The sequence below is a fragment of the Theobroma umbraticum genome, unplaced genomic scaffold (genome assembly GCF_002168275.2).
Source record: "Theobroma umbraticum cultivar Fairchild unplaced genomic scaffold, ASM216827v3 scaffold_239.1, whole genome shotgun sequence".
NCBI lineage: Eukaryota > Viridiplantae > Streptophyta > Magnoliopsida > Malvales > Malvaceae > Theobroma > Theobroma umbraticum.
In genome coordinates, this window is record NW_018397273.1 from 2,145,918 (window position 1) to 2,158,469 (window position 12,552).

The window sequence follows — 12,552 nt, forward strand, 5'->3', positions numbered from 1 at the left end:
GTCTAGGTCCATGCGCAAATCACGATCCCTTCAAGAATTGGGATGTGACAAGCTCGTACTAACCATCCACCTATGGATGCTAGGCCATACTTAAAATTCATGATCTAACACTTAAGACGCCACTTGTAGCCTTTACCAAAACCTAACAATAATTGTTGTCCCCTTTTAAGTCTACACATACACAGGGGATGCATTCAAATGGAGATTCAATCAGACCATCAATGTAGTCGACCAACTCCTCGAGTAATTCATATGCCTCGCTTATCATGGGCCTTGGCCATTTCTCCACCATTTCCATTTACTAAGGTCTACTTGTACCCTACCTTTGACAACACATATTTTCAAAAGCCAACATACAAATCAAAGCATCAAATGCTATGGATCATAATCCATCTTTTGCCTTATCTTTATCAAGCAATCGTTCCCCTTCGTGTTCCCTACATTCATAGGCACATTAAGTCTGGAACATCATCAAGTCTACATAATAGCAAGAAATCATTGCCTCAAAACCACATTCTTGTGTATTCTTATCTTTACAGTAAGTCCAATTATTACACAACATATTAATCTAGCACTCTAACATTCGTACATATCCCTTAGCTCTTTAAGATTTAGCACTTTTTTACCTTGGGAGAAACTTGTCAAATTGCCTCACTAAGGGCATTCACAGAATGGATGGTTCAATGCCTGAAGCAGTGATCATACTCTTTTTGTTAAAGCACTACACTGTATCATGTTATGTCAAACGTAACCTTACAGCAACAACTACTTGATTCTAGGGCTCCACCCTTAGCCACCATCCATAGCTTTCTTTACAAGCATATACTCGTACCCTGGCTGCTCACAAGCCAATCATAATCATTCAAATTTGACTTCTTAATTAGGCTCGATTTCATCTTATCAGATATATCTTTCATCTTGGTAATCAGCATCCTTATCTAGGCTCATATTTGATATCTCAATCAGATTCACTAATCAACCAAATCTCAGAAAGTTCTTTCAAATTGAAGTTGCCCACATTGTACATACAAAAGAGCAATCTTCCTCACATAAATGGCATATTTGCTTCATCATAACAAACACGTCCAGTGATAAAACCACTGACCCCACATCAAAGTAATCGTCCAGTGCTAAAGCCACTAATGGAATATCAAAGTCATAAGGCAGGAATCTCCACTCTACCAAACTTGTGTCAAACACGTTATCATCCTTCCGACAAGGTCAAGACTTAGTTTGATGGTGGGGTCTGAAGTTTGGGCATAAGGTAACACTTATAGTTGTAACCACCAACACTTTACCCGAAATATGTTCTTTCAAACCATTATCACTAGACTAGGGAATTCTAAGCATATTTCAAATTTAAGCCATAAACTTAAAATCATTGTCTCCCGAAATTCAAAATCATTTTCAAGTATGTCAAGTCATTGGCAATATTACCTACAATTCAAATTTCAATTGGTCCACTCAACTCGAGTGTATCTTTCTATCAATTCCCCACTACATGGCTCACATCTTTAACAAAAAGTCCATTTGAGGATTAAAAATCAAAAGGTTATTCTCAAAGCCATTCATAACTTCAACAATTCCACTCATGCTTAGGAGCATTTAAGCTCATTGGTCCCTATGGACTTATGCACATATTCCATCAATTAAAACAAATTCCCCTATGAGATATATTCTTCCATATCATACACACAAATTCATTCTTTTAAACCTCCACATTTATATGGTGTGCCAAAATCATATTCTAGGCATATTTCAATGCTAAATAGTTATACTCAAAATATTTATCATCCATAAGCATCAAATTATATTTCTCTTCGCACCAAATATCATAATCACCTATCAATCTCCATCTATTCATTGCCCCTGGTAATTTGAAAATGGCATTTGGTGGCAAGTCCTCTCACAGGCCACATCGTAACCTTTCTCTCTCAATGAGTTTATGCATTGTCTATAACAGTTTATCATGCCTAATAATTCACTTATCTATTGCAATGCTCATCTTCGTAGTTCCAACTTCAGAAGCAATTTTACTAAGGTAAGCCCCTAATGCCACCTTGATAACTACTTTTAGAATTTAGGTTGGTACACCGTTTTGAACAATCTTCCAATAATTTAGTGCCTTTCTCATATCAGTCACATGTCCTTGTGTCAACTTTAATATTCCAACAAACCAGAATCATTTCGGTGCAACATCAACACAAAAAAATTTTCATAACATAACTTCAAACATCCAATTCACTACCGAAGGCCTAAACCAAAACTTACCTAACCATCTTGTTCTAATGGACTGAATAATCTCATCTCACCCATCATGAGCAAAAGTTGTGTGAACATATTTCCATTAACATCACCTTAAAAGCATTTTCCCCTAAAAGCCTTTAAATGGTAACTCATCCCTCGATGTGGCATCCTCACCTGGACCAAAGTGACACCAATCAAACTCAAAGGTTAAGCTGGCTTACTAAAACCTTAAGAGTTCATGCAGCCTCTTACTCATAATTCGTGCTGCAGTCACAAACCAAGAACAAGACTTTACACTAAGCCTAACACTTCGTTGACACCCATATAATGACCTAAGACACTCTAATCTAGGCATTCTGATACTAACTTTGTCACGACCCAAATTCGAGGGTCCATGATCGATGTAGGAGCCCAATAGGGAAGCCCTCTAAACCCGAGCAAGCTTTAGAGTCCAAAATCATATAACACAAATGCCAAGGGATTTAAAATCAAATATTCATAACAAATTCAAATATATTATATTATCCTTGGTTCATAGTCCATACAAATGTTCGTAAGGCCATGCACTAGCTAGTCAATCGAGTTCATACAAAATAACCCTTATACAATTCAAATGGCACATCGTGCTTGACATATTTACAACTAACAAAATTAGGAAGGTGGAAGGCCTATATAGACTCAGCAGAGTGACACGTTGGGATAAAAACCTACCAGATGCCAATTACATGTCCATCCAATCGACGACACTTGCCACGTAACCCCCGTAGCTTCTTTTCTCTACACATGGTACAACAAAGTGGTGAGTCATTTAATACTCAATGAAAGGATATTGTCATAACATAATATTTCATATGTAAATTATATTTAAGCTTATCTAGCTATAAGACTTTCACATTCAAACATCTCTAATTCAAAGGTACAAGGATCATCCTAATATCCTATATGCACAACTCATCACATCAAGTCCTATCGAATCACATCTTAATAGCGTATCATTTCCACAAATTCCTAAATTCCATGTCCTCACATCAAATCATATCAATTCAAGACTTATCTTTAAAGTCGCTATTAATAAACCAAGTTTCATAGGCACACCTTAGTTACCGAGCACAAGCTCAAATCTTATTTAAATATAAACTGCTTATCTCAAGCTTTTCATCAAATATCATTCATAGTGGTCACCACATATTCATATTTCAAATTAGATCATGCCATCCCCTATGCATGTTATCATAGTCAAATCACACATGGTAAGCAATTGGTAGAGAAACAAGTCATGTGCAGGGCAAAGCCTCTAGGTAGAGAAATAGATCACATGCGTGCCGAAGTAACGGTCGAAGAACAGATCACACACAATGCCAAAGCAACTGGTAGATAATCATATCATTGATCGAAGTAATCTTTCGACGTTTGTATCACCCGGAGTAATCTCAACAAATGGCATCAAAGCACTATAGGCGGGATCAGTACCACAATCCTTGCCTACCACCATTTCTACAAACACACAAAGTCACAGGGTGTAGGACTCCATTCAACCTCAAATCAAATCAATGTCCAAAGTTCAACCCTTAGACAAAACACAAAACCATAAATCAAGCCATCGTGCCTATCACATTCCATATGACCACATTCAGATTCAATGAGATCCAATCATCTCTAAGCCCGATATAACTCTAACTGCCTTTAAGTCTCTAAGGCATCATCAAACAAAACATAATAAAGCTATAGGCCCTTATGCCATTAACTACACATGGGAATTCATCATATTCAATCAAAGCAATCATTGCTTAACAACCTTATACTTATCCTCAAATCAACCATAAATACATGGGCATTCATATATAAAACATGTCCATGAGCAATCATGGCCTTTCGGCTCATGTATTTAATATCACTCAATCGTTATGCTATTAACCTAAATACATATCGTGCCCATATATCTAACTGAGCAATCCATTTATCATAATTTGGTATAGTCCTTAATTCATAATTCATATCATAGCATGGGTAGGCCTCGTGTTCTAGATCCTACATACCATTGGTTCCAACACAATGCCACCATGTGGTTCACCACAAATCACACAAACACAGATTTTCCCTTTCAAATAACTAGTTAGCCTAGGCATTCTCATTTAGGCATACAATCATTCTTATTCTCTAGCTTAGGCACATACCTCTAGGCAAATATACATATACATACAAATAATTGCTCTAGCCTAGATATTCTCATCTAGGCATACCTTATACACATATATACACACACATATGGTTTTCTAGCCTCAGTTCATCTGTCTAGGTATGCATCTTTTATCCTAGTACCATGGTAGTGCACTTATCATGCATTATGCATTACATGCATTTAACTTAAATCCCACTCACCTTGATAATCTAAGGCATGTGCATAGCCAAGCTTCAATTCTTAGCCTCCTACAATCTTTCAGCTCACCCTTGAGTAAATAGCTCAAATTTGCCTTTAGACACATCAAAACATCCATTTATTAGTTAAATCTTGGTTTTCAAAGAAATGCCAATTTTTCCACAATTAACTAATTCTTAACCATTCAACTATTTAAGCTCAAATCCTTTATTAATGAACTAACTCATGACTTAGAAGTTGGATTGCATGAATTTTAGCTCCCAAATTCCTCAATCCATGCCAAAAATGAAAATTATCAAATTTGGAGAAAATTGGATTTTTCAGCATTTAATCGATTAAATTAAGAAATAATCAATAAAAATATTAAATATTACCTCTAGAATGGTTTCCGAAGCTTGAATCTAGTTCCAAGGGTTCCAAATGCTATTTGGGGGCTTAGGGTTCAGAGAGGGAAATGAGAGAAAGAGGGAAAAAGCTGAGAGAAACTGGGGTAGAAATGGTCCCAAAACCCTTTTTTGTTTTTGCCTTTTCTCTTTTATGTATCGATACATTTGGCAATGTATCGATACATCTGCCCTAATTTCAAATAAATGCATCAATACATTAAGATAATGTATCGATATATTTCGAGCAGAATGGTCCTAGGTGCCTTCTGCTCCAAATATATCGATACATTAATACAATGTATTGATACATGTTCATCAAATATCCAAATCTATCAATACATCCTTAAACGTTTCAATAGAATTCCTCCAAAACACCTCATATTGTTCTTGCTACAAAGAATATATCGATACATGAGGGGATGTATCTATACATTTTACCCTATAGGTAGTTTTAAGTGCTTTTTAACTTCTAAAAATAACACCAAAAAATCCATTCCCTGTTTATCTTATACCTCAAATAACTTATATAATTCAAAATCCTCATACATATATCCTCAAACATGCATCAAATTAAATCAAATCCTCAATTTATAGAATTAATTCATCATTTTCATTGATATTTACCTTAATAGCATACTTAGATGTCAAAGTGCCAAACATCTGCATAAGTTCATTTAGGTTCTTAATTTACACCCACATTCATAGTCATTTACCTCATAGACATAATTATATTCGTCCAAACCTAAATAACTCCTCAAATCACATCGCCAACATCACATGTAGGTCATATAAAAAAATAGGGATGTTACAACTTAATTCATGCTTTTCCATGCACCTCAAAGGGCAATTAAATAAAGCTCGAGTCTAAGGCCAATAGAAGTCAAACAATACACAAAGTGTTCTTTCTTCAATGGGCACCACAGGCACAAGGCAAAGCACTTTTAATGTTTTTTTCAAAGTTTTCCTTTGGGTGTTGCAGTGCTAGGTGCTTGGTAGCCACGACTTTAAAGCTTCTATACGCCTTGAGGTGTACCTTTCAATCAGGGGGCCATGGCATTTGTCCCATGGCGGTGGTGGTGCTCAAATCTATATAATGCTCATTCATACTCTACTACAATACTCCAACTTCGACATAAATTTTTACCACCTTCTAAGTTGAACCGGGTAAAGTGGTAATCATGAAAGTTATATCTCTATAAATATATTGAAATGAAGAGCAAATAACTCTATAAAATAGAATTATCTATCAATGATCAATATCAAAGTTGTTTAAGAGAAATGGCAACCACATGCTTCAAAAGTAGCTGTTGTCATTGTACGATATTCCATTTCAATAGAAGTCCAAGAAACAACTAAATTAGATGCTTACACAATAATTACAGCTATTAACAATAAGTTTTAGTTAATTTCGAATATCAAGTTTCTCTGAATAATCAAAATTGAAAAACTAACATCTTAAATTGATGAGAATAAAATGTCCCTATCCATAAATATTTCTTTATTTTTTAATCCTTAAGTCCTAAATAGGACATTTAGCCAAAAATAATTGTCCCGCGAGAAGGAAACAGTCATTTAACTGATATGTAACATAAGTCACGTCGCCTTTCGCTATCCGCAAATTTTTGTTTTTCCCTATTTAATTGTTGCTTGTTTGTGCTTATTTCATTGGCTGGTTAGCCGCCCACGAGGGGGGAAATGGGGTCCGTGGCGCAAACACGGATAGTGCAAAGGGAAAATTAAATTTCTGAGGGCACAAATGAAAACAAAAATACAATCGACCTTTATTGGAGAATGTAAGAGCCAATATGTGTACATGAAAGCCAGTGGAATGGCTTCTGGCTATGGGAAATTATGTCACTGTAGCTTGTCACGTTTGATGTCTAGAAGGAAAAAGACTGCACTGGAACATCCTCTAACCATATTGTACATCATGCTGCAGATGCATGCACGCCATTTTCCTTAACAACATTGCAGCTTAGGAAATGCCTTTTGTTGTCAAATAAGTTGACATGTGTTATTCATTTGATGGGGCTCCAAGCATGAGCATGTTGGAAGTAATACACCTCGTTCTCAGAGATGCAACTCCAACATTTGCTGTTTGCACTGCGGAAACTGGGCTCTCTAGGGATGGTTAAAGGCCGGTTGGATCTGCAAAATAATGGTACAATCAAACTCTAGAATTAAGCCTACTTGTGCTTTATTTGGATAACACTTAATTGGATCATTTCGTTTATCATGTATTTGCTTCACTAATTACCTTTGCGGGAAAAACGGTCTATCGAAGAAAGGCATGAGTTGGGCTTTTGGAACCATCTCTTTTCTTAGCAGGCGGACCTCTTCCTCTTCTATCATCTGCTCCACTCAATGTTACCATCCAAGTCTGGGCACCCTTAATTAATAACCATAATTTTGGACATAGATATGCATATCTACTTACCTTTTGCAATTTCTCTACTTGTTTCTTCTGTAACTCCAAGAGATACAGCTTGGTCGCCACCTGCACATATAATTGTATACATAAGTATAAAACTAAGTACAAAAAAATTAATTCTGAGAATTACATACATTGAAAATGTAATGAAACTGATGATACTAGTTGATTAAGGAAACTTTACCGAATAATTGAACATAGCTCGCTTAACCGCTCTTTGTTCAGTGTGAAGCTTGAAATCTAGTGGCTTAGTATTTTCCTTGGCTGGAGGCTTCGGAGTAACCTACATACACACACAATTTAGCTTTGCTTGAGAGATATAAAAAGAGAGAGAACATGTACACAATCGAGTGTATATGTGTGTGTACATATATATATATATATATATATATTAAATGCATTGTTTTACCTTGGATTTGTCTTTGAGCAGATCTTTTGTCTGCGCAAAGAAAAAAATAGTTACTTAATTTGATTCGAGTGAGACAAGCCTTAATTTCCAAGGTATTATAGCCATCAGGCCGTGATGCATGCTTTTCCAATCTTTATATCTAGTCTTGATTTGTTGGAGAGATGTTACTATTAGTCTTTATTATTATGGTTGGTGTAAACGATCAGACTTGATTTCCTATCTCTATATTTCTGATCTCAAGCATTGGGAGTTCCTTAATTTGTGTTCATTTCAGTAAGCAGTAGTAGTAGTAGTAGTAGTAGTAGTAGTAGTAGTACACTACTTCTTTTCCCTCCAGTTGCTCTGCTTGATTCTTTAAGACATTCAATGCTGGTTTCTTTTTCTGGGTGGTCAACAATATTCCTGTCCTTAATGTAAATGTATTTGTACAGTACATATAGAAAGGGCAACCTTCTTAAAAACTTTGATGTGGCTTTTAATGAACCGCTGGCCCAGAAAATCAATAAGAGAATGTAATTCCCAAATCCCATTGACTCTATAAACTAAGCTCCTCGGCTGGACTTATGGACTATAAAACAAGAAACGGGGGTTCATCCGGCATACCATTCCTTTAGCGCTAGAACTCCAAGAAACTGCAGACTGTGAGGCACCGTTCTTCACCAACTTATTAGGAAACAAAGAAATTGCAAAACAAGCATCGCATTTAGTATAAAATTAAATAAACTAAATAAAAGAGTAGAAATTAAGAGGAGCAACATTAATTAATTAATTCAGAAAGCATATAAAGATATACCTTTAATGCAGATTTGGTGTGTGTTCTCTCCATGTTGGAACTCGGTGTTGATTCCTTGCAACATAACTGAGGATTTAAATGGTGAGCAAAAGGAAACAACAAAATCAAAGTTTGGAGGTCTGTGTCTATCTTTAGTGCTTTCTGTTGCCACATCACCGGCATGCCAAGGGATTTGCATGCTCTCCGGTACCAAACTTTCTGATTAAACCTCCCTCTCATGCACACATATTTGATTGCCATTCCCTACTAACTTCCTTCACAATAAATCTCTTCTTGCCTTTTGCTATTAATTATCCGATTAACTAATAAAATCTCTAATCTCACATTAGTATTTTAGTTATTAATGACTTAACAATTGATAGTTGCCCCCACATGTTTGGTCTGAGCTCACCTTAGGTTTCCATCCTCTACTAGTACGTTTCAATACTAAATCTTCATTTAAGGGCTGATATCCACCAATAATTTTAAAATCTAACTGGATCCAAAAATTAACCTTGCCCTATCACCTAGGTGCTAGCAAAATTGCTTGTGATAAAAATTTAATTTGAATACTTAATTAATTGCTGAACAATATACGAGGTATTATTCGGAGAAGCAACTTGTTGGACATTTGGACCTACACTTGCGATGGTTCACTTAATTCGATCCATTTGGCTGAGACTTCCGGAAGGCAAAGACTAATGTATTGGTATAAGCTAAGTTTAATTAGCAGGGTCCTCTTATATAGGTCTTTAAATAGGCTTAAATGTTTCATCAAAACACGTTTATGAAACATAAACAATTAAAAGTTGCTCAGTATAGGTTTATGCAAGTTAATGGGGTATAGAAGTAGGCTTTTGTGTCTCCAGTCAATTAACCCAGACACATTCTTTAATGGAAAATACTTTTGAGGAAGTGAATCATGTGGTGGGAACTCAGCGAGTCCAGCAACTCCTCAAACTGCAGTGCTGCTTTTTCCTTTACGTCATCTTTACAGGTCAACTGACTCTATGTTGAAATGATAAAGTTAAAAGGCGACCAAAAGGTTGTTAGCCACCCACTTTCAAGCTTTCAAGCACTCTTTCTTGGTAAAGCCGTTATCTAACCAAGACATAAAAGCAACCTTTGATTGCAATTAACAATTTTAGGGCAAAACAGGATTTGGGGCATTTATCACAAGTTAAGAGGAATGTCAAACAGTTAGTTAGGTGCTGATTCGAAAATTAACCTAACTAAATGCATTTCTTTACATTCAAGTTTTGGTGTTGACATTATTATTTTATTTTTCCCTAAAAAACAACTAAACTATGTTAGGCAAAATTCTGGGAGCAACTTTTCTAATCTAATTTTCAGGATCCTCCTTTAGTTATGGGGACCGTGGTGCATCATGTCAAATTTTTAAAATTTTTTAACATTCCATTACTAGCCTTCTCAGAATAATTTTTATTTGATAATTAATATAAATAAAGAATAACAAAATAATCTTACATGTTTTACTTAACTTTTAAAGGTTTTTATCTTTTTTTAATTTTTATTTTTATTTGCTTATCTTTTTCAGTGCTATTCTATTTGTTCATATGTTCTAAGTTTCTATGGATTTTCTTCTCTAAATCTCTATGACCCATCAATCATATTCTTTTTCTTTCTTTTTTGTTAAGTCATATATGGATTCTATCTTCTGCTTATCATGTTTTTCTTTTTTATTATGTGAATTTTATTTTTTATAATTTTAATCTTTAAAAATTAATAAATTATTATGTGATTCTTGAATATAAGTTGTAGTATTGAACTATTACATAAAATTTAATTAATGTATTTTTTTTAGTAATCTTGATTATGTAAATAGAAATTATCATGAGTATATCTTTTTATGAGCTTTACATTTTATATTTAGTTGAAAGAGAATTATCTTGAATATATAACCTTTTAACAATGTTGATTATATAAGAGAAAATTATTAATTGTGGATATCGTATCTAACTATTTATATTTTATACATTATAGTTTTATATTTAGTATTATAAGTTTAAATAGAAATAAAATAAGAATATTAAATATTAACTGTATTAATTTTTTTCAAGTTTAATTAAAGTATAATTAAGTAAAAAATAATTGACAAATTTTTTAAAAGAAAAAATGCTTATCATTCAAATGATTCTCCTACATTTAAGCCACCAGCCTCAATGCTTCAACTCATAAACAAGAGCAATGTAAATAAAAATATCCAAGATTCAATTCTAAAGAAATGAATGTTTTTCATTACATAATCAATAATTGATGAATTTGAATATAGGAAATATGGTTGAGCACAACTTTGCTAAAGGACTATTGTAAGTCTTACTTTTCTAAATTTACATGTTATATAAATTTTTTTTCTAATCTTTTGATTATTGGTTAAGTTCAACATATTATTTTTTAACATTTTTAACCCTTATTCCTCTGTCTTTGACTCTCCCAATATAAGTTAGCTAACTATGCTCCTGATTGCATCCATGTTATCCTAGTGCAAGATATTCTATTAACTAAACTATACTGAATTAAAACAACAAATATTGGAAAGGAAACAAATTCTTAAAGATTAAAATGAAGCAAAGAAAAATTAAAGTAAAAGCCAAAGTTAACCGCCATGAGGAAGCAAAGAACCAAAATGTTATATGTCTTGACAAAAGCTATGGCTCTCTCTTGACTTACAAGCAAGAAATTCAGTTAGAAAAAAAAGGAAAGGAGGCAATGGAAAAGAAAAGAGGTCTGGCACTAAAAGTTAGCGCTCATGCTCTGGCATAACGGCTCATGTGTGGAACTTAACCACCTTCCGCAACATTGCAATGAAATTGGGCAAGTTGTATGTTGTAGTGATGAAACCCTCAACCTTCAATCCTTTGAAAAGGCGGCAATTTTACTTATTACAGCTTTTCCTAATAGAATAATTGAATAGTTTAATTTTTTATTAGGGACAAAATCTATAACTATATATTTAAGTTGTTCCTAAGTTGTTTGACATCTATCTATCCTTATAGTTTGACACTTGGCTTGATTTTTGGGACATATATGGTATTTTTTTAATGTTATGAAGCTGTTTCATGAAATTTGCTTTTGTGCTATTAAAACTAATTAGGGCATTTTCAGGTTTCCATTAAATATGGGGGGGGGGGGGGGGTATATTTATCTATTAAGATGATAGGAATTTTATATGTGAGATATATATTTGGTATTTAGGAAATGCTAAGGTCATTTTCCTCAATTTATGTTAGTTTATGTTTTATGCTGGTGATGCTTTTGTCTTTTAATAATAAATTGAGGCCATTTCTATCTTTTAATCATGTCGATCTGACAAGGATTTTTTATGGATATTTTGTAGATTGTCGACAGCATTTTGGTGTTTTTAAGTAAAGTTGGGTCTTTCTGATGAGGTCATTTTTAGATTTTTAGAATATGTCCATGGTATTTTTGTCTTGTTTGAATTCATCTCCTAGAAAGGCTCCATAAGAATGTTATGATGATAAGTATGATTAAATTCTTGAGGGAATATGATTTGATTTAGATTTATGGCTTAAGAATTAAGCCTACGATGATTTTGTGATATGACTTTATATTTGAACCTATTTAATAGTTTCTTATATGTTAAAAATCATGGAAATGAGCTAAGGAATAAATAGGCAAAGTAAATAAGCCAAATCTAGAAAATGTGGGCTTAAAATCTAGAAATTGCAAGGAAAGTATCGATACCCCATGAATGTGGTATGGATACTTTGCCAACAGAATGCCCAAGAAGCATTCTGGTTGTAAGCACTACTTTTGGGTTATAATAGCCTTATCTGAATTTCATATCCTAGAAAGGTTCCATAAGAATGTTATGATGATAAGTATGATTTGAATCCTTGAGGGAATATTATTTGATTTAGATTTATGGCTTGAGAATTATGCCTACTA

The 12,552-nt window shown here is 34.1% G+C and overlaps 1 protein-coding gene across 2 annotated transcripts; it reads right to left on the bottom strand.

The window, feature by feature from the left end:
• Positions 1-6,815: 6,815 nt before the first annotated feature.
• On the bottom strand, positions 6,816-8,676 carry LOC110426977 (TPX2 (targeting protein for Xklp2) protein family). Of its 2 annotated transcripts, XM_089785390.1 has the most exons (7): positions 8,644-8,676; positions 8,454-8,513; positions 7,851-7,880; positions 7,626-7,724; positions 7,448-7,507; positions 7,268-7,362; positions 6,816-7,158 (listed from the first exon to the last, which is right to left on the bottom strand). In XM_089785390.1, exons 1-7 carry the CDS (start codon positions 8,674-8,676, stop codon positions 7,029-7,031), a joined length of 507 nt encoding a protein of 168 aa, XP_089641516.1. In that variant the 3' UTR covers positions 6,816-7,028. The 2 variants fall into 2 exon arrangements, with proteins under 2 accessions (XP_089641516.1, XP_021298003.1); XM_021442328.1 differs by lacking the exon at positions 7,851-7,880 and having other exon boundaries at positions 8,644-8,666.
• Positions 8,677-12,552: the final 3,876 nt, after the last annotated feature.